At 33.9% G+C, this 26,849-nt stretch overlaps 1 protein-coding gene across 3 annotated transcripts in view; it reads right to left on the bottom strand.

Annotated features, from left to right (window-relative positions):
* Positions 1-403: 403 nt before the first annotated feature.
* The window catches only part of LOC105231050 (uridine phosphorylase 1), a 54,188-nt gene continuing 27,742 nt past the window's right edge, over positions 404-26,849 (bottom strand). For 2 of the 3 annotated variants that reach the window (XM_019992022.3, XM_049447103.1), the window contains 5 exons: positions 11,467-11,590; positions 6,129-6,476; positions 5,922-6,060; positions 5,663-5,856; positions 404-4,754 (listed from right to left, as the gene is read on the bottom strand). In XM_019992022.3, coding sequence (XP_019847581.1) covers positions 4,578-4,754; positions 5,663-5,856; positions 5,922-6,060; positions 6,129-6,476; positions 11,467-11,590 — 982 coding nt within the window. In that variant the 3' untranslated portion in view covers positions 404-4,577. Of the gene's footprint in view, positions 4,755-5,662; positions 5,857-5,921; positions 6,061-6,128; positions 6,477-11,466; positions 11,591-17,491; positions 17,866-26,849 lie in introns of those variants that run through there. The other variant, XM_049447102.1, reaches the window with a different exon arrangement.

Consider the following 26,849-nt stretch of genomic DNA (forward strand, 5'->3'; position numbering starts at 1 on the left):
ATGGAATTTCCGTTTTATTTTTCCTCGTCAATATTAATTATATTAATTATATAGTATATAATATTTAGTAGTGTTGTGATAAACATATGCATGTATTTAAGTTAGTATTTATATTATGTATTTTCAACAGTGCATATCGATCAATTAGAGAATACGAATAAGATAATTTGAGAGAAATTTGGTTTAATAAGATTAGCAACGTTTAAATTCACAATTAAATGGTACAACTAACAAATACAATACAATTAATCAATTACACATACATATAATGCGTATGTAGGCATAAGTACATATGTACAAATAGTGAGGCTTATGTGTGGGTGTTCAAAAGCGATAAGTTCATTTAAAAACTTAACATTATTTGCAATTCCATTTATTTATTTAATTTTTTTTTATAAATATAATTATTTTCATTTAATACTATTATTTGTTTACACTTTACTCTATTGTTTTTGTTTTGCAATTACATAATTATATCTTGTAAATGTTCAAATGTTGTATAATTGTAAATATTTTAGAACTTTATATGAACTGTGCATAATTTGAATTGCTTTCATTTAGGCTATTTTACAGTGACGTGCATAAAAAAAGCACACAAGTTTTTTATGTTTTTCTTTCTTGAAAATTCGTTTGAACAAATGAAAAATAACATTTTTTTATTTAACAATTATTTCGTTTAATTTACTTTAATATAAATACAATAAAATAAATTTTAAAATATTGTTTTTTATATTGTTGTTGCAAATTTAACTTGCAAAAAATTATATATTCTGTGTATGATGCATATATCTATATAAATTCATAGACGTAAATTATTAGTTTAATTTAATTAATTTAATTTTGCTTTCCTTTTATATATACATAAATCAATTAATATTATTAACAATAATAAAAATAAGTAAATAAATAATAATAATATCGAGCTCTCATAGTTGTACACCAGCGGCAAAAGAATACTCGCTAAAATAAAAAATTCAACTTAGAACAATAACAAAAGATCGAAATTTTTTCCGATTTCTGCAAGATTGATAAAAATTAAGCGAGCTCACCGCCTTGAAATAATTATTAAAAGAACCTTTGAGCGGGAGAAACGGAAAAACAATCGCATAAATCAATTAGAATAGCAAGGAACTTGCCATTGAGAAGAGGTGTTACTCTCTTGTATAAAATTGTTGCTCTCTTGTGAAAATTTTATGCAATTGCAGCTTATAATCACATACCAACAGCTGATAAACCGTTGATAAACACGTCTAGAGAAATATTAATCGAGCTGTGCATTCTTTTGCCACTTGCTAACAAATACATAGACTTAATACAACTATGGAAATATAGTTAAGTATATTATTATTTAATTTTTTTAATTATTATGCGAGACACACAAGCATGCACGATTAATTTGAAACGTAACTAAGGGACACACTCTGTGTGGCAGCCTAAAAAAGGTGATTTTTGGGATCACCGTAGATGAAACCAGAAAAAAATCTTACCAGAACATTATATAGTAATCGGATCAAATGTCTCCGAGTAATCACTACAGCACATTCGAAAGTACTGATCTGAGAAAAACTCGCTCGGGTTATATACAGTTAAAATTTTCAAAAATTTGATTTTTTTAATTTCATTTTCTTAATGTACATTAGTTTGATTCAAAAAAAAATTTTTTTTTACACAGAAAATAGGTTCCTAGACACCTCTAAGAAAGCCTCTCCAAAAACCTATGAGTTTCATCATTCATAATGATTTTTAATATCCTTTAAACGGTTGGGTTTACGAAAAAATCATAGAAGACCTTTTTTGTAGAGCATTCAATTTCCTACAAAATCTAAGGAACAAGATATTTTTTCAAGTAGTTGGAAGCGAGATATAAATTTTTCAATCTGATAATAAGAAAAAAAACTGTAAGAAGGAGGACCTTCCTATTACAATTAAGAACTCATGCTTGGAGAGGCTTTCTTAGATGTGTCTAGGAACCTATTTTTTCGAGTAAAAAAAAATTTTTTTGAATCACCCTAATGTGCATATATTTAAGAATACACCCAGCAAATTTCACTTCGTTCCCGTGTATATTTTCGAAGTTACACGCTAATTTGGAAAGGCGTTGCAGAGTGCTTGGAAGTGCATTCCAAACTTTAAACACGTTATTCTCAAAATAGTGTTATTAAAGTCGGTGACCAAGATTACTTGAAAACGACTAAACCGATTAGTCTCAAATTTTAGCACGACCATCTTAAATATATGTATTTTTTTTTTTAATTTTTTGTCATCGATATACATATAAGGTTGTCAAACCAGTCTTGCTTGAATTTTTAATTGTTCATAAAATTGGTTACAATAATGCGATTCAAGTTAAATATGCGCCGTTTTGTTCGATGACGCGTTCCCAACGAGATGCCAACTTCATAATGCCCCTTTGATAGAAGCTCGCTTCTCTATTGGCAAAAAACTCGGAGAGCCAATTTTCACAGGACTCTCTTGTGGTCAACTTCAGACTACCAAGCGCATCCGCCATAGAAAGAAACAGGTGGTAATCACTTTGTGCGAGATCCGGACTATACGGTGGATGCAAAAGAAACTCCCATCCGAGCTCCCGGAGCTTCTGGCGCGTCACTAAAGATGTGTGTGGCCTGGCTTTGTCCTGTTGATCAAAGATGGCCTCTTCTGCATGAGTGCTGCCTTCAAGCGGTCCAGTTGTTGGCCGTACAGGTCCGAATTGAGCGTTTGGCCATAGGGGAGCAGCTCATAGTAGATTATTCCCTGCCAATCCCACACAGAAGACCCCTCCTGGCCGTCAATCCAGGCTTGGCCACCGTCTGGGCCGCTTCACCGCTTTTCGACCACGACCGTTTGCGCCTTTCGAGCTTCTTAGTGACTCCAAGCTTCTTCAAATGGTTTATAACGGTTTGATGACTTATGCCCAGCTCTTGACCGATGCTACGGCTGCTACTATGCCGGTCTCTTTCGACCAATTCAGCGATTTTATCGCAATTTTCGACGACAGGCCTTCCGGAGCGTGGCGCATCTTCGACCACCTCTACACCAGAACGAAAACGTTGAAACCATCGTTGTGCGGTGGAAATGGAAACTGTATCAGGTCCATAAACTGCACAAATTTTATTGGCGGCTTGAGATGCATTTTTGCCTTTATCGTAGTAGTACTGTAAAATATGCCGTATTTTCTCTTTATTTTGCTCCATGTTTGCTCCATGCTATAACTCATGAACGACTTAAAAGAAACGACAACCAATCAAACACGTGTTAGCACGTGATATGAGCCTTCCAAAAAGGTATAGCATGCCCCAATGCGACGAATAAAACTAGAACTACGCGCTTTCAGCGCCAACTAGCGAAAATACCGCAAGACTTTTTTGACAACCCATTATATATTTATTTATAAGCAATTTAAGCCCGAAATCAATATTTTTTTTGAGAAGTCGCCAAATTGTTTTTTTTTTTTACTTCTTCGATTAACTACTAGATCTAACATAACTTTCACGAAATCTCTTTGTTTATTTTTTAATTCCGTAAGATCCAGTTCAGAGTTATAGTGGTCGCCGCAAAACGTATATATTGAGAGTAGCTCGCAGAGATCCGTCGTAGTTCCTTTTCAAATAAATATTTTTTACTAATACTAAGTTTTCAAATACAGTTAAAGGATACCATAGTATGTGTGTAAATTTTTGGATCAATAAATTTAAAATTTTCTAAGAAAAAATTTTTAAAAATTGGATTTTTAATACCCTCTAACTCCATATTACACCTTATGGTAACTGATTAAGCTGGTTTAAGTGAGTGGTTACATTTTTCAAGAAATATTTGAGATAATTATTTATATTTATAATATGTAATTTTTAAACATAAACATGACCATTTACTATTTTCGTAACGGTATTTATGTGTCTCAATCGCTTCATTTGAATTAATGCAAAATGTTCGTTGCTTGCTTTTGTTTAGAAATTTTATTTATTTGCTTAAAAACTCGAAAACTTTAAAAATAATTTCGTAAATAAATAACTTAAAAACTTAAATAAGCATAAATACAAAATTAAAAAAGTAAAATTACATTTTCCTTTCACAATAAAGCGTGTATTAAACAAACCGCTATACATATATATAAATTCCGATATTTTAAACGTTTCAGCAAATTGATTTTTCTACAATAAATTGCTGTGTTTCATTGTTTTTTATTTTCTTAAAAAAAATTGCATGTGCAACACTGGCTAACAATTAGTTTTTGGTCTTTAACGTTTCGTTTTTTCTCTTTGCTTTTTTTTTTGGAATGTTTCGTATGGAGTGTCTTTAAACATTTTGTTTTTGTTATTATTAAATTTACTTGTTAACATATTTATAAATACATCTATATGCAATTAATTGTATTTTGTTTCAATCTTAATATTGTGTATGTTTATATGTGGGTATGTATGGTATATAGTATCTAATGCGTATGTTGCGCTTCACCGCCCATTATGACTGGCAAGTTAACTGGCAACAAATGATCTTCGTCAATATATGTAGTATTTAGGTATGTAAGTAATTATATTCGTTTATATATATTTTTATTTATAAAACACTTGTGATGCTTATTCATGCGCCTGTGATTCTTGTTGCACCAGCTTGAAGCGTCGTGGCGACTTTATTGAGCCTCGGGAGAGTGACTTCAGTTGCCCTTTCTGCGCCAACGTTTTGCATATGTAACGCGAAATGAGCGTTTGCGGCCGATTCTGCCATTCATGCATTACTTCTTTGGGTGCGTTTACCTAAAAATAAATGGATTCATTGGAGTTTAGTTTCTTATAGCTTGAACAACGTGTATACAGTTTGTCACGAAGCTTGAAACACGTAGAAGTAGAGCCTAACCATAGTGTGCTTAAAACAACGCCCTGATCAGCGAGCATTATTTGATATAAATTTGGAGAGAATGAATATGTATTCCACTTTGATCGGGTTGGAGGGTTTTCTAAAACCTCTGCCGTACTTTGGATTCGGCACCCGGCCACAATATGACTCCAAATTGCACTGACACAAGTTCTGCTCTTTTCCTTTATTTGGTTTAAATCACAGCTATTATGAAGCTCAGCCAAAAGCCGACCGAAATGAGCATCTCATGGTCTCTGGTCAGACCAATTAACCAGAGCTACTTCTAGTTAACCCCCCATCTAGATCATGACTGTTGATCCAAAAGCAAACATCGTATAATGATCAGCGTGACGAGCTGAGCCGATTTAGCAATGTCCCTCTGTTTATATATACGCGAACTACTCTCTCAGTTTTTGAGATATCGCTCAGAGATTTTTCCTTTTTTCCCCAAGAAGCTGCTCATTACTCAGAACTGCCGATTTCGGAACACTATTTGATATAGCAACTAAAATTTCTATCAATTTTTGTATAGAAAGCTAAACAATTTTTAGAGAGGTTTAAGCTTGTTATTTGCTTTCAATGAATTCTAGAGAGTTGCTGTCATAAAATTTGGCATAAAGAGTTTTGTTGTCATTGAATTTGACATATTAAAACATATTAAAAACCGATGATTATCACAACTCCCGAACTAATTTGATATAGTATTTCGTTAATTTATCACTTCGTATTCACGAGATAAAGAATATCGGACCAGAAACTAATGGTTCACGAAGTACTTTCATCTCTTAGTAATTTCGTTGCAACTCACCTGATCACCATTTAGACGATTTAATAGTGCAACGCATACGACTGCCGCTTTAATGCCAGCATGATATGTAAGTGCAGCGAAAATGGTGCTCTCCATTTCGATGTTGACCACACCTTTGCTGCTCAACATCTCCAAATACTCCATTTTATCGGTTTCGGTGAATTCGCAGAATGCACCATCCAAACGACCTTGACCTACACAAGTTAAGAGAGAAAATAAATTCGACTCCTTTATTATATTGTTAATTAATTCTTCATACCTTCATAGAAGTCATTTGTACAGAGCGTTTTGCCGATAATCGTGTCATAAGGATCATCCTCACTGGCGAGCGCTTTCAGCTCACGTGCCAGTTTCTTATCCAATTTGGCAGGTCGCAAAACAGTTTTGCCCAAAATTGTCTAAAAGCAAGTCAATTTTGGTAAGCACAAGTTATTTCAAGTAATTTTTCAATGGGATTTTTACTTACAAATTCGTGCGCATTCCGCATGTGGCTATCGAGCGCTTCTTCGGTGATGATAACAGTACCCCCCTCAACTCCAACACCACCACAAGTGCCAATACGTATAAATATGGGGTCTTGACACTTGGCGTGATACATGAGTTTGATCAATTCGTGCAACAATATGCTGACAGAGGGTGTTCCCATGCCGTGACTAACACAAAGCACTGGACCTACTTTGTACATTGAGTAACGATATGAATAGGCGCTGATGTCTTCCAATTTTGTACCGGCGGGTAATTTATAACCAATTTCACCCATAATGAAATGTGCAAAGTTTTCCATACGCTTTGGTGTTCCGCCCATGCAAACAAACTGAAAGAAAAAAAGAACACAATTTTTACATTTTTTAGAGATTATTTAAATGTTTTCGTCAGTTTTTGAGATATCCGAATGAAATTAAATACATAAATATATGCATTTTGATATTATATGGAACATTTGTTGGAATCAACCAGATACGACAACTATATCACATATCTCCATTAAAACGATTTTTCAAATTTTTTAAACTTCGCCATAAAAATCGCTGGCTTGAAACAGGTTTTAGACCTATAGTCTCTTGGGCAAAGCTGTTTAGAATAATTCGTAGAATATTTCCCACATATTCAATTTTATAGAAAAATTCGGCTCGCAACAACTCACGGTAACCCCTTTTCACCACCTCGACAAATTGCCGAAGGAGTACAAAATTCCGTCGATTATTTATGCGATCTTTTGAAAGTTTGTACCTATGCCATATACTCTAAATACGATCCAAATAACAGAGCTAAATGAAAACTTAGATCCTCATCTAGCTGTACATGGCGAAAGCGTCAGAGAAATGTTGTTGATTAGAAGGCAATTGCCTGGTAGTAAACTTTATATTAATTAAGTAGCTTTATCTCCCTTTCTTCCTATGGAGCTTGGATGAAAAAGCTGTCAGTAGACCATCAAATTGATAACATAACGTTGAGGTCTTATATTACGAAAATTACGCCTCCGGTTCATCTCCCAAGAGTATTCAAAAATATTTCCTAAAACATTCGAATGATATCCGACCTTATACACAACTTTCAAAGGAAGCTGTCTATTACAATCACGATTTTGTATCAATTAATCTTTTCATTTCCTTCTGTCTGTCCTAATTTTCTTACTGTATACGAGTATGATTATGGTTATCTGTAGTACTAGATTTGAGCATAGGAAAATTCATCTGGCTGTCTCCGGATCGAAAGCTACCAACCAGATCGATCATGCTGGGATAGAAGGCAGACACGTCTTCAGTGTTTTAGGCGTGCGTACGCTCCGAAGTCCTGGCATTGACTCGAACTACTATTTCGTCAACGTCTAGAAGCTGCAATCACAACAGAGAGCACTCATCAGGAACTCGGTATAAGGGAACACTGCACTGCATTTCAATATCCTTACGTACAGCTGGAAAAGAAACCATTGGCTTTCCGAAAAGGCAAAAGAACATCTGATACGATGTCATGTTTTAGTGGAGAGAAAACTAACTGCCTACCTCGCAACGTTACAATCAACCACAACACTTAAAGGATTGAATCATACCGAGAGTTGAAGATGGAAACGGGATGCATTTGCGGACAAAAAATAAGAGGCCGAAACGCGTGAGTACGAAGATCTTCAAGTTGGTTGAGAGGGGTAATTCTACAAGTCAATCATCATCTACGTCCTACTATAAGATGTAGAGGCATGGGCGATGACAACATCTGATGAGTCGGCCTTACGAGTTTTCTAGAGAAAACGATGGAACGATGGGCTGTACGAGATATACGTCGCCATTGACATAGATCAGCGATTAAGGAGAGCGCGGCTACGCGGCTAGGTCATGTTCTTCGAATGGATGAAAATACTCCAGCTCTGAAAGTATTCGACGCAGTACCCGCCGGCAGAAGCAGAGGAAAAGCTCCACTCCGTTAAAAATACCAGCTAGAGAAGGACCTGGCTGCACTTTTAATTTCAAATTGGCGCCAAATAGTGATAAGGAAATACGACTAGCGCACTGTTGTAAATTCGAAAGAAGAAGAATGATTATCGGGTACTAAAATCCGAATCTATAACGAACAAAATCTCTAGTTAAGTTCACTAATATAACGACCCGTCCCTCTCTTACGGTACAACCCTGTCGGAATAAGTCGTTTCATGAATAATATATAAATTCTATACAAAATATGGTTCTTACCTACAGCTCTTTTCTGGACCATACACTTAGATGACCGGTAACCGTTACAACAACAAATATCTACAGTTTTCCTACTACCTAATACACTAGCCTAAGTCCTTAAAATTTGCTTTGACTGTAGCAATTGCAGGTTTGGAAAGAAATAAGGCAATTGCTTTTGAATAGCCTAACCTAATCCAACATACACAGTGTTCGTTTTAGCTGGAGTGAACTGTATTATCATACATGTTTATTAAATGAACTATAATTTGCAGCATACGTTTAGGCGCCAAAATGGTTATTCGCTCTTCTAATTGCACAATTTCCAACCGACTACTCACATCAGCTATTTGCTTTGATTCTTTTGAGTAATGAGTTGTTGGCACACACATACAAACTTTAAATTTGCACTTAGCAAACAATTTATACACAACTGCAGAATTTCAAACTTGTTCTTGCCCAAAATAGCCGAACAATTTATGCATATTTGAGCCAAGTGTGAAAGTGGTCAAGTTGAAGGTGAGGCAGTACAGCGAAATGTTTCTAATTTTAATACAAATATATACAAGTATTCAAATATTATGGCTTATGGCGTTATTTATTAATGAAGCTTGTTGGTAGATTTTGCATTTCTAGAAAAATTCTATTTTTGAAACTCTGACTTCGCCATTATTTATATGCAATGCCATCTAATGTACATATTTAATAAAAATATCTCTTATTATATGTATGTGAGTGCAATATATTTCTTCCTCGTGGCATGTTTGTTCATCTTTGACCTTTAATGCCAAAATATACATACTTATCTACTATAAATGCACATATCAGCGGCAATCATTTTAATTTGTTTGTAAATTGTGACACAGTTATTGTATGTTACGCCCAGATGTACATATGTATGCGCGTGTGTATGTAAGTGAATATTAGCGCCGAGATTAGCGGTATTTAATTTAAATGATAGCTTATCACATCAATTACGTTTTAGTTTAATAAAAGGCGAATTAATTATTTCAAACATAAGTTGATTCGATTTCAAGCAAAATTCACAGAATTTACAAGGCACTTCAAAGATCCGGTAGAATAACTCTGAGCGGCATTTTCAAGTTCATTTAATGTTCTTATACATATATTCACATACATATTTGTTTACTATAATTATACTTGCATATTTATTAATTATATATTTATAGTGTAGCAAATTTATAGAACAACATTGTGCAATGTTAATGATGAAGGTTCAAATCCATGACCTGCTTAACAAGCTTCTAGGAAAATGTGTTACTTGACTTTTAATTTATTTGCAAACAAGAAATGCTGCTACTTATACAAAAAATACTGTTATATAACTGTAAATATGCGACTTAAAAAATTAGCTAATTTTATTAAGATATCTGTTGACGAATATAAACTATAGTACAAATAAAATTTTAATTTTTTTTTCGAAATATTTATTGACGCTTCAATGAACTAATGCGAAGTCAAATAGGCTGTTGGGATTTCAAATCGCGTTATATAGTTTTAATTTTAAATCCAACTAAAGAAATATCTTGTGCTAGACATAGCAGCCAATCGGCGAGCTGATAAATCATAGGGCTGCAAGCCAAGGATTGTCAGGTGGCTGTACACCATGATCGTGCAACCGATTATCACATATGGAGCAGTGGCTTAGACGAAAGCATCGCAGACACCGGTAGAACTTCATCTATACTCATCAGCGTGTCGGGTGCCATGCGCACACGTTTGAAGCCGGTACTTGAAGTCATGCTGGATCTTATACCGCTTCACCTAATAATCGATCAGATAGCCAAACACTCACTGCTTCAAATGACCAGCGCATGAAGGACTTAAGTGGAGAAATACCACTGACGTTTCTCGCAAGTTACAGCATTACAAAAAGTATAAACTTCTTTAAGAAGTTCAAGGTTATCCTTATCAGGAAACCGAATAGAGCGATCGAGCTACTGCTTAGAGATAAAACAATCAAATGGTACACCAACGGCTCAAAAACGTCGGAGGGAATTGACGGAGTAGTCGCAAGACCAAGCACTAAACTCTCCAACATATGGGAAGTTTTCCGAGCAATCAGAGGTCTTTGCTATAAGTCGGTGCGTAAAGAGAAACCTGCAACGAAGACCAAAACCTTTCATTGCGCTTGATTCCCATACCTTAAAGGAGCTGCTTTGCCAAGATGAAGGAGTATGCAGGGAGGGGCATTGAAAGCAACTCCAGACATGCGGCGTGACAAGTTGATAATGGGTGGTTACAACCTCACAAGGTTTAAATATAGAATCAAACTCTCAAGTGACAAACTCAGGCTTTTTGTCGCCTTCTACACTGGCCATCCTAAGCTCATGAAGTACTTATATATTTAACTTGCCCGTTCTGCGACCGATCCTGAAACTCCAGAACACCTGCTAATTGACTGCGCAGCCGTCTGTAGTCTGTAGGCGCAATTTATCCTTGGATCGATGTTTCCAAATGGGGATCACATCGCTTCAATAGCACCGAGCAGTATATTAGAATTTATCAATAGGTCGGTGGGGTACAATCGTCATTTACTTATCTAATCTATTTATCTGGTACAAATTGGTCAAGCAGGGGAGGAGATTTAAAATATAACTTAGAAGTGAGCGATGCCTTGGTTGTATATATTGCAGTTAAAGTAAAAAATATATGTAATCTGTTTAACTCTATTGTGAAAGTGTTCTCCAACCACTCTCTCTTTGATCCATAAATAAATGGAAAACTGTTTGGTCGCTAAAGTACTGATAATATTTATCGGATTCAAAAAAAAATGATGCGATTCGAACAAATAACTGGTATAAATAAAATAGTTTGACATAATTAAAGAAATTTAAAATATTACGCGGTTATACCATTATCATGAGAAGCCCTAATAATCCCTAGCATTGAACTCATTTCCGTGAATTTGGTGCTGCTCTTAATATAAATATTATAATATATAAATTTGTCTAAACAAGTTTAAAGTTCATACTTAGCGAACAGGTAGACTTCAAGTGAATTAATGTATGAGAAATCTCAATTGACCCTATAAAGTCCTCTATAAATTTAACTTCTGTACGTTAGCAAGAGTATTATATATATAATAATATTTTTTTTTATAAAAATCTCTTTACTTACTTTAACATCACCGAACATTTCGTGCAAATCATGACTTTCACTGCCCAGAGCAAGATGGTAGAGAATATCTTGATCCATCAGTTCGATGTTCGAATTACGCAGCTTTACGGTGCCATCGGAATATCTAAGCGAGTAAAAAAAATAAAAAAAGTTATTAAAATTTTGAAACTATTTTCTCTACATAGATGTGTTAGTAGATAATCAGGCCACATTGAAATGTTAATACTTGTCAGTACTTGGTATTATGTAAGCTTATTTAGGAACACTCAAAGCAATAAAGTATACTATATATAGTAATATTATATGGTATATCTATTAATTAGAAAAGGGTTTACATTAAAAATTAACGGTGCAACAATTTAACTAAAAGCAAAAAAATTAAAAATGCAAATAAATCAGCTATTAAGTGGTTCTGCCAATACTAATATTATAACAAAAAGTAAAATCATTTACATGCCGTACTTAAAATTTAAATTGATTTCAAAGTGTGCAAGGACCTTTCTATATAGCTAAGTTCATGTCTTACAGCTTGTCAAATATGACTTATTTGATATATTTTAAAACTACTATTTAAAGAAAATTAGAGCATTAAAATTTAGGAAACATACTAAATAAAAATTTAAAACTTATTTAGAAGGCGTGCCTAGTATGACAGTACAAAAAAGCCGATTTTGTGAAACTAAAAAAATCGATTGTATCAATTCTTTTAATATTTTAAGGGTAAATTAGTTTTTTTGTTTTATAAAAAACTTTTATAAAATTTATTCATGAAAATATATATATTTTTTTATTAATTTTTTTATTAATTTTATAAAAAAAATCAATATTTTTCGATATACTCGTACACGCATTCAACAAAAGGTGCTCTCCTGCTGTAGCGATTACAAACTCCTCCATGGAAGAAACGTAAAAAAAATGTTTCTAGAAGACATTGTCTGTACAACAGTGTCGAAAAAATTAACAAAATGACGGCGTTTAAAAAATAATTAATTTTGGTGGTTTTTTGTCTGCCAAAACAATTTAATGATGCACTGAGTGAACTGAGTGGCTGAACATTACAAACCTGTAACTGAAAAAGTATTTGAGATATACATTTGAAATTTGAATATAGTATTTTTAAGGGTGTAGACTATCGAAATATGCAAAAAATAGAAATAAAATCTTTTTAAAATTTCACTATTATTTCAATATACAGAAACATAAATTGTGACGAACAAATACGGAAATTGTAATTATTCATCAATAGTTTTTTGTCGCCTTCACACTAATCCCCACCACATGTAATACGCTTACGTCAACGAATTTTTCAGTCCGAAATACTATTCATAAGCACTTTTTGGGATTTATCTGATGAACTGACGGCTTTCTCAGAGCGGCAATTTCGGTTTGGGAAACAAGAAAAAATCACACGAAGCCAAATCTGGTGAATACGGCGGTTGATCGATGGTATTCATTGCGTTTTGGGTTTTATATTCGGTCACAATCGAGACTCGATGCTTTGGTGCATTATTATTGTGTAAACTCCATGAATTTTTCTTCCTTAATTCGGTCGTTTTCGACGGATGTTTTCGAGCAAGCGCCACAATACGATCAAATAGAACTCCTTATTGACCGTCTGTCCCTCCGGAACAAGTTCAAGATGCACCAAACCACGAATATAAACAATGATCATATCCTTGATTTTTGAGCGGCTTTGGCGTGTTTTTTTTTTTGGTTTCGGCTCGACCAGAACGTGGCATGTTTCAACGATCTCTCGACCATCTTTGAAGGCTTTATACCACACGTAGGCTTGCGTTATTGATAAAAGTATGTAGCCCACCGGGAGCCTTTTCAATATTTTAATTACAATTTTCGGGTGCTTTTTAGTCACAATGTATGCTATTAATCATCACAGATCTTATTTGTGTGTTACAGAAAACTTTACATTACCAAATACGTAGTTGTTACGCAATTCTCATTTAATATTTATTTACGAGTATATATAAACTATAGAATTTTCATAATATTTATTTGTTTATTTGTAGAGTTCAACTAACAAAACTTATTATAAAATTATTATTGAACAGTTGTTCAATCAAAACGAAAATATTTTTGCAAAAACGTTGTGTGAAATCCAACAAAAAACAGCTGATAAGACATACTGTATATATGTGCAAATATATGTATGTATGTATGTATATACAAATAAAAATATGTAAATAATAAAATATTTATTGCTTGAGCAACAGTTCCTTTTCATTTCATAAACTTGTCATTGATAATGTGTAGTATTTCAAAACACTCATTCACATCCAAACTCATTCAATAATCGGCGGCAAACATCAGCAAGGTCATTGAAGCAACAAAATTTATGACATACGAAAATTTCCAAAAGCGGCAACTATTGCTCTAGGCAATAAACAATTCGAAATTGATAAAAACGAAAGTGCAAACGGAAATGTGAGAAATGCTACATACAAACTACTGCCAAATTTGCACATACATATGTATATAGACTTATATGCACATTAGGGTGGTAAAAAAAAAAAAAATTTAATGAAAAACCTAAATCTCTTAATTGCTAGGCTTTCACTGTTTCATATAGGGGCTAGAAATTAATACTAGAACATGAACACCAAGTCAAAAAAATGCGCTTGTCAAGATTTTCAGTACTTATTTTATTTAGATATCTAATCATATTAATGACGCTTTTAAAAATGTTAATGTTAATTTTATTAATTGCCCTTGGCCTTTCAATTACTTATCAGTTAATTAGGGCGACACACCCCCCTTAGCGATTGCTTGCTGACATACATAAGTATGCTAAAAAGCGAATATGTTCAATTAAAAGATAAGAAAGCGTAAATTATTTTTATTTAATGGCAACGCGATAAACAAACATACTTATATGTACATACATACATATGTATATGTACTGGAAATGGGCAATGATGACGCGGGGCAGCAAACAGGTCACACATTCGATAACAGTAAACGTGCGATTTTTTATGTGCGTATGAATAACGGTATCAAACGTCACATCCGTAACATTTTTTTTTCGATTTATGATAATTAAGTACTTATGCACATTTGTAAATGATAATGGGTCTTTAGATACCTTCGAACATAGCTCGGATAACGGATAATAACAAACGCCGACTACATGATCCCACTTTTGAACTGGGAAAGAAGGTTCCAAGTAAACATAGAACAAGGTATGTTAGCTGCGCGCAACACTGTAAACATTTCAACAAATGGCTCGAAAATGGAGGATGGAGCTGGAGTGGGGATATACTGTCCACAGTTAGGCATAAGGTAGCCTTTTAAGTTTCCGGAGCAGTGCAGTATACTATATTTCCAGCTGAGGTCTTTGCTATTGCCTAAAGCGTGGAACTGCGAGCAATTCCAGAGTCAACATCTACGTAGACAGCCAAGCAGCAGTCGAGACAGTAGTAATTTCCTATCGCATATCGGTCAGAAGTGTCTTGGGAAGCAGGGCTGCAGTGGAAAGTGTTGCCAAAAGCAAGCAACTTCACTTGGTGCCAAGTCAAGAGGCATGAATGGCGTTCGGTAAACACCCGAAAACGTGATCAAGCCATACATTGTCTATACGACGATCTGGACAGAAGCATGGTAAAGAAAATCAAAACCCAATAGAACGAGCTACGTGGGTGCAAAACTGCAGAAGTCATATGTAAAACGGTAGATCGCATGTGCTCAAAATTCCAATTGGCACTCGATTGAAGGGACTGTAAGAACATGATCGGAATACTAACTGGTCACTGTCTGGTGACGAGTGAATGGGGCTGACGGATTGAGAAGACTGCAGGAAATGCAAGCAAGGCACTAGGGAAACAATGGATTATGTCTTGTGTCCCGCATTGGCAAGACTATTCTAAAAGCATCTGCGGTTCTCACGGTGTGATGAACTGGAAGAGGTATCGATAGGGAAGCCACAAAGTATGTTGAAATTTGCGTCAAGCGCAGGCATTCTAAAGGATGACTACTCCTCATGGACCTAGTAACAGAGCTCCATCTGGTATCGCAAAGGACCAAAACTGGTCCACGCGTTGCTCATTGACCTACCAGACTAACCTAACCTAACCTTCCCCAGCAAATGGAGCATAGATTTAGGTCACTGATCGATTTTTGTTTTCGCCTTATAACATAAGCATAGCAAAGATAAATATAATTATAGCGATAAAACATGAAAAAATTGCACACTAAATTTATAAAATTCAAATTATTAACAAATAAAATTCTCGCTATAGTTTTGCATTCAAATAATCGGATGAAATTCGTTTGTTTCTGCAAATTTCTTATTTACAAATTCTTCAGTTTTTTCCAACTACATTTCTTTTAAAGAGTGTTGACCTAAATAATGGGCATTTAAGGCAAAATTTCTTCTTAAATAAACTGATAAGCTTTAATAATGAGCGACCAGCATCAATTCCACGAATTTCGAGTAATAAGATGCCTCGAAATTACTTTTTCAAAACAAATGAGCTACTGAAAAAACAAAAAGAGGGAAATACCCGTAACTTATTGGCAGATATTACTCATGTTACAATAAAAATCACTTGTTTTCTACAGCAAGCAACTGTGATTTGCTGATGTTAGGGGCAAGCGTTGTTACTGTACAGCTAAGTTTTTATTTCTACGAAATATCCAGATATTTTTTTACATCTTAATCAACAATTTGAAAAAATTACTATAGTGTTATCGCAGAAAATCATATACCATAAATAGTTCTATAAGTTTCAACAATACATTCGCTATAGAAATTAAGATTTTATATTAGATTTTCCTCACTAAGGCGGACCCCTCGTAAAATAATTGATATTTTCTTAGCAGCAGAATACCTGCTAGACGCCGTGGCAAAAATGAATTCAACAAGATAAGTAATGTCAACCAGATATACTACGAGAATATACCCAATAATAGTAGTTTTATTTAGTAAGTAAACCTTGGCAATAATTACTATCGGTGGGAACGGAGCGTTACTTTGACATGTTCTAAAGAAAAATTTTATTATAAAATATAGGTTTATTTATATACAGTAAAAGGTCTAAAACTGGTATACGGGGCACCTGATTTCTATCTTTTAAATTGCGTGGTAGTTATTTTTTATAGTGATCGGTTCAGAACAATCAATAGAATGCTCATGCCAAAATTCGAGAAGATATCTTGTCGAATGAAAAAGGTTTTCATACAAGCACTTAATTCCGATGGTTCAGTTTGTTTGGAAACTATATATTATTGTCATGAAATTTGAATAGTTTCTGCCAAGAATATTCCTTAGACAATAATCGATTCTAAATTGTGAGAAGATATCTTTGTTTTAATAGACATTTCGTTAAGAAATAATGTCCTCAGTCAAAATAAAATTAATTTTTGTTTTTTTTTTTAATCAAATAATCACTGTAATGTTTTCCTCGTAGCAATTTGATAAAGTTAAGGGATAAGGATAAAAGGATAGGTAGTAAATTTTAATAATTTCGACGCGTTGTTGGATCGTATATTTTTCCATGATAAAATGGCAAACCTTACTGAAGAGAAATGTCAAAAGAGCGAGAAAAAATGCGACGTCGTTTGCTGTCCCTATGGGTCTAATTTCGTAGTGCTCTATTGAAAAACCCTATTTTTGCACATAATTGAGGTTTTTGTCGAAACTTCATTTCAAAAAAAAAATTGTAAAGTTTTATGCTTTTTGGAATTTGTTTCTTTCTCTAAAAGCACTAAAAAATGTTGCGCTTTTCATTACCTCGTTGACGCTGACTTTGGCTAGCATTTAAAGGCAAGCTTAAGCAAACAAACTTCAGATCTGTTTACTTAAACACATAACTACATACATAATATCATTAGTTAGGTTACTACAACAGCAAGCTGCCAAAAATTTCAAAAAAAAAAAAATCATATTTTCATTTTGCATACGTTTCAATTTCAATTCGGCAACAACTGGTATAATTCGCGCCAAATAAGAGCGGTTAGTTCTTTTTATAATTATCCAATATACGCAAGCATCTACCAAATACATAATTTCTACCTGGTCCAAACACAAACACTAGCGTGAAATTCATACTCCTCCTCGTAGTCTTCATTGCAGCGCTCACAATCCTCGCTATTTACAGCAATTAGACCAGTTGGTGGCATTTTTTTTTTTAATATTTCACAGTCTCTTTCAATTGTTTTTACAAAACTATTGTTGTTTTTACAAAACTATTATTTTTTTTGAAAATCACTTTTCAGGATATATTTTTAAGCAACAGGACACTTTGTACAGAATATCAATTTCTGCAATATTTGCTTCAAATCAAATATAAAACACAAACTAGGTACACGATTACTACCGAAAGCAACACAATACTATAAGCGACTTAAACGCTTCAAACGCTCAAACTCGACTGATTAGTTTTCGCCGCGGCAAAACTTTTTTATTAAAACGTATATGTGTGCATTGTACATAGATCAACAATGCGGTGGGTCTACAAAAGAGCCAAAAAGAAATCAATCATGTATTTGTTATATACATACGCAGACAGTGAGAAGAGGTTCGTATTTGGTTCCACCGCATCACCACTGTAGTCGCCTCTCTGCAATATATAAAAGTCACCCTGGTTTTGTCATCATGTATTTCGCACCGTAACCGGTGTTGGTCCGTCATTATAACCCTATCAATGGTTGTATCTGTCATATAATATTGGAATTGCATTTTGTAAGGTCTATTCAACACAAGAACTTAATCAACAAGCCGATTTATCATAATTATCCGGTAAGTTTGTAAGCGAGTACGAAACGAACAATGCACTGAATTAAAATGTCGCAGAGGATCTTCAAAATACTGACAGGAATTTGTCTGTTAATACATATCTATATATATTTCTAGGTTAGAAAATCATACCAAAATAAAGAAGTTAAGAGAAATGCCTTACGGTAGGAAAGGTTTTTAAGAATTTCGTGTAAAGTTGGTCAGAGTTGTTCGAAATTTCTATAGAATTTTTCTAGGATGTTTATTTTTTTGTTAATTTTTGAATTAATCTCTTTAATCTCAATAAAGTAATCCAATCGATGTTTTTTGCTTTGCAGATTTTCATTAATTTAAGGAGTCCAATTCTAACTACTCAAATGGCAACCAGACTAGAACTGGTTCTTTTCGAACAATTTGTCGTCTTACCACTATCGGTTTTGATTACCTTTGTTTGTATTGGTTCGGACAATTGTATGGTGGTATAGGTAGTTGAATAATCGCAATTACTTTGAGCCGGCAAACAGCTGTGCAGATTTTCTGTTCTCTATTCACTTGAAAACAGCTGTATTGTTACTTAACTACTTCTAATTTGTATTTTAGGGGTTGCATGAAGAAAAAATTACTCACTTCGAATGCCCTTATAGTTGCGAATACGGTTTTAGAATTATGTTTCTTCGCTTTTTCGTGACCTCTTTTGTATTAATTCTATATGTACGTACAGTGCATAAAGGGGGGTTTTGACCCATGTACACCACAGAAAATCGTTATGCTCCAGTATAATTAAATCAGTTTTTCTCGCAAAACATTGTTTAATAGCCCAAACTTTTTAATAATTTTTTTTTGGAAAAAATATCGATTTTTCGAAAATCGTTTTTAAATTATGCCGATATTGTTAGTAATGTAGGAAAACCCCAGCTGTTCATATATGGAAAACTACTTTGGTGCTAGAGACGTAAAGCTGTGGTTCAATCAGTTTGTTGTTGGCGAACGCCGAGTCATTAGCCGTTTTCGATTCGCCACTTCTCTACTCGTTGTGCTTGAACTGCGCTGTTTGTCAAAATCTCGTGTGACGGTACGCGGACTGGTTCCTAAGTTTTTGATATATCAAGCTGAAATTTCGCTCACATCGTTTTCTTCCCAAGAAGCTGCTCATTTGTCGGAACCACCCATATGAGATTGTTCGGAAAACATTTTTATTTGACGAGATATCGTGACGAAATTTGGAAGGACTTTTTTTCAAGGCAACACTATAATATCCGAAGAAATTGTTCAGATCCCTTTACTATAACATAGATGTAGCTGCTATGCAAACTGATGAACCAAATTCAGTCCTCGTATGGAAAACTTCGTATTTGACGAGCTATTGTTCAGATCGAATTACTATAGCATATAGCATAACAATCTGGCCGATCAAAATCAAGTTAAATATATTTTTATTCCCTTTTTTCTTGTTTCTTTTATTTATTTTCAGTGTATTTTTTTACGCGTTCATTTACGTCAATGTTGATTGAAGCTTAGCTACATATGTATGTATGTATGTACATATGTATTTGTTTGAATATTTTTTTGCTCAAATTATATAATTAACATTTATTCTGAAATTGTTAGCCACCAACTGGTTTTATTTCGGCATTCCACAAGAAAACCAGTTAACTTGCAATATAGAACTTATTATTTCTTCTAAAAGGAGGCCGAATATACACGTATAAATGCATGTAGTAGTGTGTAATTTCATACATACACATATGTACACTTATTTGCTCAATAATGTATCTCTTTTCGCAATCAAGTTTCTTTGAGTCTGTCAATTTAACCGCTACTGGTTTTAATCATAATGATGAGCATTTTCAAGCCTAAGAACTACACACGAACAACACACACTTAATAGGTAGCAGAAACGGTTTTTAATTTTTTTTATTTTTTTTTTATTTTTTTTTTTTATTTTTATTTTATTTTTAAAAAGTTAAAACTTGTTTAGTCACTCTATTATAAAAAAGCCGATAGAATTATTGAATACAGTTAAGTCTACCTCATTATAGCACACAATTCTTTGCCATTCAAAGTACTGAACTTTGTGGCAATATTTGCTAATAAAACGTTATCAAATCGGTTCGGACTGGGTACACCTTTGTGTCAAATTTGAGTGCAAGTAGAGCACACATTATTCTTAACTAACTTCACTTTTCAACTTTATATATTATTAATTTTTTATATAATAATAAAGAACTTCTTTTTTGTTTTTGCATTTCAAAATTAATTTTGTACTAATAATAAATTTTCAAAAAAGTATGTTCAAAAATATATTAACATACATTTAATAATATACATATAATTTAAAAAATAAAGTATAAAATCTTCCTTAGAGGGTATACCAGATAAGAGCTAAACGTTATTTGATTTCAAAAGTACATAATCTCTCGCTCTCCGCTTTTTATTAGCAGGTAACACGAAACCTGTGAATATCAAACAGAGGGGCTCGACTCTGCTAACAACTCACATACCTATGTATGTACATATGTTTGTATTTATACTACATATGATGGTTTGTGAAAAAGTTTCACAAATTGCTTTTGTTTACTTGCATATACACATGTACTTATACATAAGTATGTATACTTGTATGTATATCAGCATGAAAGCAAAAAGGTATACAAATTTGTATTCATATATACCTCAGATGTACATATATAAACATTTTTATTGGAATTGGCTTAAATATATACACATACATATATCATATTTTGCACGTCTCTTCCATATATACAATATACATATATTTATATGTATGTATTATACATAATGTGTACGTGTCGCTACTCATTCATAATTTTTACTGTTAACTGTTAAAATTCATGAGTCAGCTCTTTCAGCAAACTTGAAGAGTAGATAAAGTACCGAAGAAATGTTGGCATAATGCATTGTTTACGTTTTTTGCTTCATTTATCATATTTTATACGCTGAAGTATAAAGCTTGTCATTAATTAACTACTTGATAACTAATTTACAACTAGTATGAAACAAAACCGAACTAATCAGCCGGTCTTCTCGGTCTTTTGCTCATGCAAATTATTGATTGACTAAATTTCGCCTTGCCAGATTTCGTTCAAATTTACATTAAAAATAAAAATATGTCAGTTCCATAACATACTAGTCGAAAATAAGTAGATAGTTAGTTTAAAGGATCGAGCTGTGTGTAGAAGTTCACGCAAGTGAGGAAAGTACTTTGAGCGCCATTCACTTAGGACTGGCCAGAAACGATTATTTTACACATGGCTCAAGCAGCCCACGACTTCCGGTCTTCGAACAAGTATCCTTTCGGTAGTCAAAAAACATCCGTTTGAAGGCGAGCTGAAGTGAGAATGCGAAACATTCCCCAACAGGATTGTGCGCTGGACTTGGGACCGGTCATGTAAAAAAATGCCCCCAACGATGGGACAAAGATCCCAATCAAGTTCTTGTATGGAAATTTTTTTATTTGATACTTTCCTCAAAAATGGCATTAGTTTTTGTGCTAGGCAACGCTACAATGTCCGAACATATTGTTCAGAACGGCTTACCGTAGCATATAGTTGCCATACAAACTGACGGATGAAAATCAGAACAAAGATCTTTTGCTCTTTTATGCTAAAAGAAATACACTTGTGAGGATTGCAGCCGAAGTCGATGATTTTTTTGTCGTAATCTAAATTGCTTACAAATACATATAATACATATTAGCTGACATTATATGTCATAAGAAAACTGTAAATCGCCTTATGCTCTTTTACTTATGAACGTAAATACATTGATACACCGATTCTTATTCATAGGTGGCTGCAAAGACGTGCTTTGGCGCAATATTAAATATCAGCATTATACAATAATAATTTCTTAGAAATCATTAGTCAGCTTGATAAGATGAAGATGCATGTGTAAACGTAAAATTATAAATAATTTTAATTAAGAATAGTCATTACTTTTACACAGTTATAATTTCAATTACAAACATCCATCTATATGTACATACATATCATATGTATGTATTATGAAGATTTCTATTTATTGCATCAATGTCTTATGAATGTCAATGTCTTACATAACGTCTAAACATCGCCTTGTCTTTACACTCTACTTGAATAGTCGAAGATATGCACTTTCCATTGGTTAATGTCATAGATCTTATGTAATACTGAATACACGTGCGGTTGCATACATTCCTTCATTCATAACATTTATGTATATACCGATACAATATGATTAATTGAGTCGCATAGTTGCCCGACAAACATCCCTGATATTGCAAATGAAGAAAAAACTGATTAAATCAGCACGATTCAATTTTCTTACATTTCTGCAAACGTCATAGTGACGTACTTTTTTATTAAGTACACCCATTTACTGTTGCGTACGATTGCAATTCAACTGCCCGGCAGGGAAATACGTTAGTTCAAAACTGGTTAGATTCTGATTCACTATGCATCACAACTAGTTTTTGGTTTTGCTCTTTTCCGCGTGAACAGTTGGCGAATTTAACATTGCAAATCCCACAAAGTTATTTCATTGAATTATAAGCCCTCCCTTTTCTTTAATTCCGAACTGAAGTTGAAATTTCATCAGTAATAATTAACAATGGGCGCTTTAAACTACCAGATTCTGGTTCGAAAATGATGAAATTGCTCTTCTTATGAACGAGACAGTCCTTTCAACAGCGCTCGTTTCTCTGTAGACCTGTTACAAGTTTAGATATAAATATAGTATCTGTTGCATACGCTCATTGCCAATTGACTCATATAAAGTAACTTGTGCTCAATCTTAAATGTCAGTTTGTATGAAGGTCCGAACGCTACTCTATTAATTTGAAAGCTTCATAATTTTCTCTCAATATTCAATTATTATTGTATGCTTATTTCACTTATTAATGAAGCCATGTTCAATTACTGACTACCCAGTAGTAAGTTGTTTAATGTCATACTTGCTCTATCTCTACCTTTCTTCAAATGAAAAAAAAAATCTTGATCTGAAGAATTTGTTACCTATGACTCTGAACTCTATGAAAGTGAACATATTCGAGTTAAGAAAATATTACTGTATAGTCCCAATAAATACATACTTTCTAAAACCTTATTAGGCGACTATTATGTTTTCGGTACGAATTTCATCGGAAAACCACCATCACTGCCGATTGAAATCAGGTGGTTTCATGTATCATTGTCACCAGTCATGTATCATTGCCACTAGTCGCCGCAGATATTCCTTTGTATTGCGATTGATCAATACCACATCGCTCTTTGAACGTGGCAAAACCTTTTGCTTTGCAAAAAGTTGTGATTGGTAAGATGCACGTGTTCTTTTCAGATACCAATGATGTTAATTTAAAAACTCAATTTTATTTTGCAGTCACCCACAAAATATTCACAGATTTTCGTGATGGGTACTGACGTTACGATCTCTTGTGACCTTTTTGGGCATAGTGTTTCATTTTAAAAGATCCGATGACAGTATTCTAGTTAAGGTTATGTCTCTAAGACAAAGGTTTTAAATTAAGGTGATATCTTTTAACACATAATGAGTTTTAGATTGGTTTGTTGCGGAGAGAACTTATGAATTCAACGTAAGGTTAGGTTATATTGCTGTTCTAAAGAGATCGCACGTGGACTGCTGTATGTAGTCCTATGTGAAGCCATAGAAAACAAGCACTGTTGTATTCGAACTAATAAATTAGTAAAACGTTTAGAAACCAATAAAAATTTGCACACACATTTAATTTCCACTCTCGCCAGTTTGGTGGGATGTCTGAACGTATGCGTTCCCAAGTTTTGCAGATGGCGTCGGGTAAGATTCCAACCCTACAGCATGGACGCCAATAAGGCTATGGTCTGTTAAAAACTCCTACAACTAGGCTAGTCTTATGTGTTCAACGTAAAACGAGTTGTTTCTACGGGGTCCGCCCATAAGAAGAGAGATGTTAGATGAGCATGTTTTTGAGAAAAGTATGTACGAGTATATAAAGATTTGGTTCGTAATACGATAACTACTGCATATGAGCTATATATTTGATCTGGTTGGTTCTCGGAACTCAGAACTCGGCTATAACCACGTAAGTGGTGTCTCTGCCAATAAAGAAGAAGAAGAACACATTCAGAATATTTTGACATTACATAACGCTATTTGTATTGCTTACAGTTACTTAAAATATTCATTTCAGCCAAAAAATGGAGTTAAATCAGGAAAATTTTTGCACCATTATTTTTAACAACTCTCTAGGTGGATTAACCCATCAAGATTGCAATAAAAGTTTTACGATGAAGCTCCATCAACGACCAATGTTTATATGATGAATAAAATCGAGATCGTGGATCACTCCAAGACGAATTTCGTGAAGGTTGCGAATAATCAGTTTTTGATTGGGAAACTACTAATAATGTGCGCAAGCTCGTCATGTGACCTATCGATACAGGCAACTATAAAAATTAATTTGACTAGCATACATTAAATATCGCATGAATATTTGGCTGTAAAAAAATTTGTTCACGTTGGATCCCATACAATTCCTATGACATCGTGACAGGTGGATTTACGCATATGCACACCTAAGTAAAAGCAGTCGATTGTATGGATGTTTTGGATGAGCCGAATCCAACCACAGCTGTTCGCGTACGAAGCGAAAACTGGAAAAACTAAAAATGTCGCAACCATACAATCCGAACAACGCAGTACAGTAAATTCTGAGTGATATACAACCATTTGTTCGCCAGTTGTCTTTCAAGAAATCTGGAAAAGCAACCGCCTACGACGGATCACTTCACCACGACGATGCGAGCTCTGACACATCGACAGAAACAACTGCAATTTCCAGCATTTAAACCATCAGTTTGATGAGTCATCCACTGTATAGGTCGGACTTAGAACCGAATGACTTCTTTTTATCACCGTTCCTAAAAAAATACACTAAAATGTCAATGCTTTTGGACACCTGAAGAGGCAGTTGATGCGTTCAGAACACATGTTTTGGAGATACCTCAATCAGAGTGGTAAAATTGCTTCGTTAATTGGTTCAAACGCATGCCGAAGTGCTTAGTTCTTAAAGGACAATAATTTTAAAAGTGATAAAGCGATTTTCGTTGATTAATTTCTGTGTTTATGCTTTAGTCACGAAGTGAGGTTATCTTGCAATAGCTTCGTCACTTTAACCATTTTAAACTCTGACCATGCAAATTTCCTTCCTCTCCATGTTTAGCCAGATATTTCGTTATTTATATCTATATCTTCTATAGGGTTATCCAACCAGCTTGTTTATTTTTGTAAACGTGTAGTTAATGGAATTTTAATCTGAATTGACTTTGTTAATGAATTCAGTTGTCGCCACTTAAGACAATTATAAAAAATATTTCTTATGTGTATAATAATGGAGATTTATATCGATGAAGTATGAAAAATTATTGCATTTCTAAAATTTTAGTTCTCAACGTGGTTAACAATGGAGAAAATAAAAAATATTGAGTTGAGAACAAGTAATGGCATATTAATGTTATTCTCCACAATTCCGTTCCGAGTATCGAAAACCACCGAATCGTAAAAATCGGAAACATTAACATTCCCTATCATGTATATGTATGTATGTATGTATGTATGTATTACTAAGTTCAACATTGAAAATTCATCAAGCAATATTTGTCTTATTTCCCAGTTCCATAATTTTATTCATCAAGTCATTCAACGCAGCTGCGGATGAAGATATAAAGCAACAAAATGAAGGGGAATCAATTAAAATATGCAAATGAAAAAAACGTCAGTGTCCTCATGGCGCACCGCAGGATTTTCCAAGTAAGGTACATAATCCATGAGTGCGGTATGATATTTACATAAGCAAAGGTATTTATGTATGTATATAGGTCATAATTTCATACATATTCATGTGTGTATATTTATTCTTGCTTTGTCTTTCGCTTGCCATTTCCATCAAAAAGATATTTTTTTATAAACTGGGGATGTGAAATTATAGCAGACCTGAAGGTTTATACTAAAAAAAAAGCTTATATATATGGACATAAATAGAAGTAGATAAGTGCATAAGTGCACTCCACTAAAAGGAAATTCCCCTTTTTCCAACGGATCTTTAATGGACCTTATAAATTAAAATAAATGAGTTGCTTATATTATACTGAATTTTGTTTGAGTACAATCACATGTATATATGGACATAAGCAGAAGCAGATTGTTGACGTGCAATCCACTAAATGGGAATTCCCTTGCTTCCTACGGATGTTTAATGGGCCTTATATATAATATCTCAAAAACAAACCCATTTGATAACGAACGCTTTCGTGTAAATAAACAAGTTTGCATGAATTTAAATAAACAAAGCTGAAAGCAAATAATTTCAGCAGTGCATGCTTTATATACAGGGGTTTCCAATCCTAGAGTGATATGATTTCTTAAAAAACACACTAATTGCTAAGGAAATTCATTTTTTTCTTTTATGTAAAGTACAATCAATACAATTAAGTTCTGAATCTATCAGCATTCACGACTTCTTTTGCAGTAACGGATTCAATGAACCCAATTTTCGAGTACCTTTTCCACTAAATCAAATCGTGTAGCATGAATATCACGTTCCATATTGACTTCTAAAGCTTGAATAGAGTCTGGTTTATTGCTAAAAACCAAGGACTTCAAA

The sequence above is a fragment of the Bactrocera dorsalis genome, chromosome 2, assembly GCF_023373825.1.
Source record: "Bactrocera dorsalis isolate Fly_Bdor chromosome 2, ASM2337382v1, whole genome shotgun sequence".
NCBI lineage: Eukaryota > Metazoa > Arthropoda > Insecta > Diptera > Tephritidae > Bactrocera > Bactrocera dorsalis.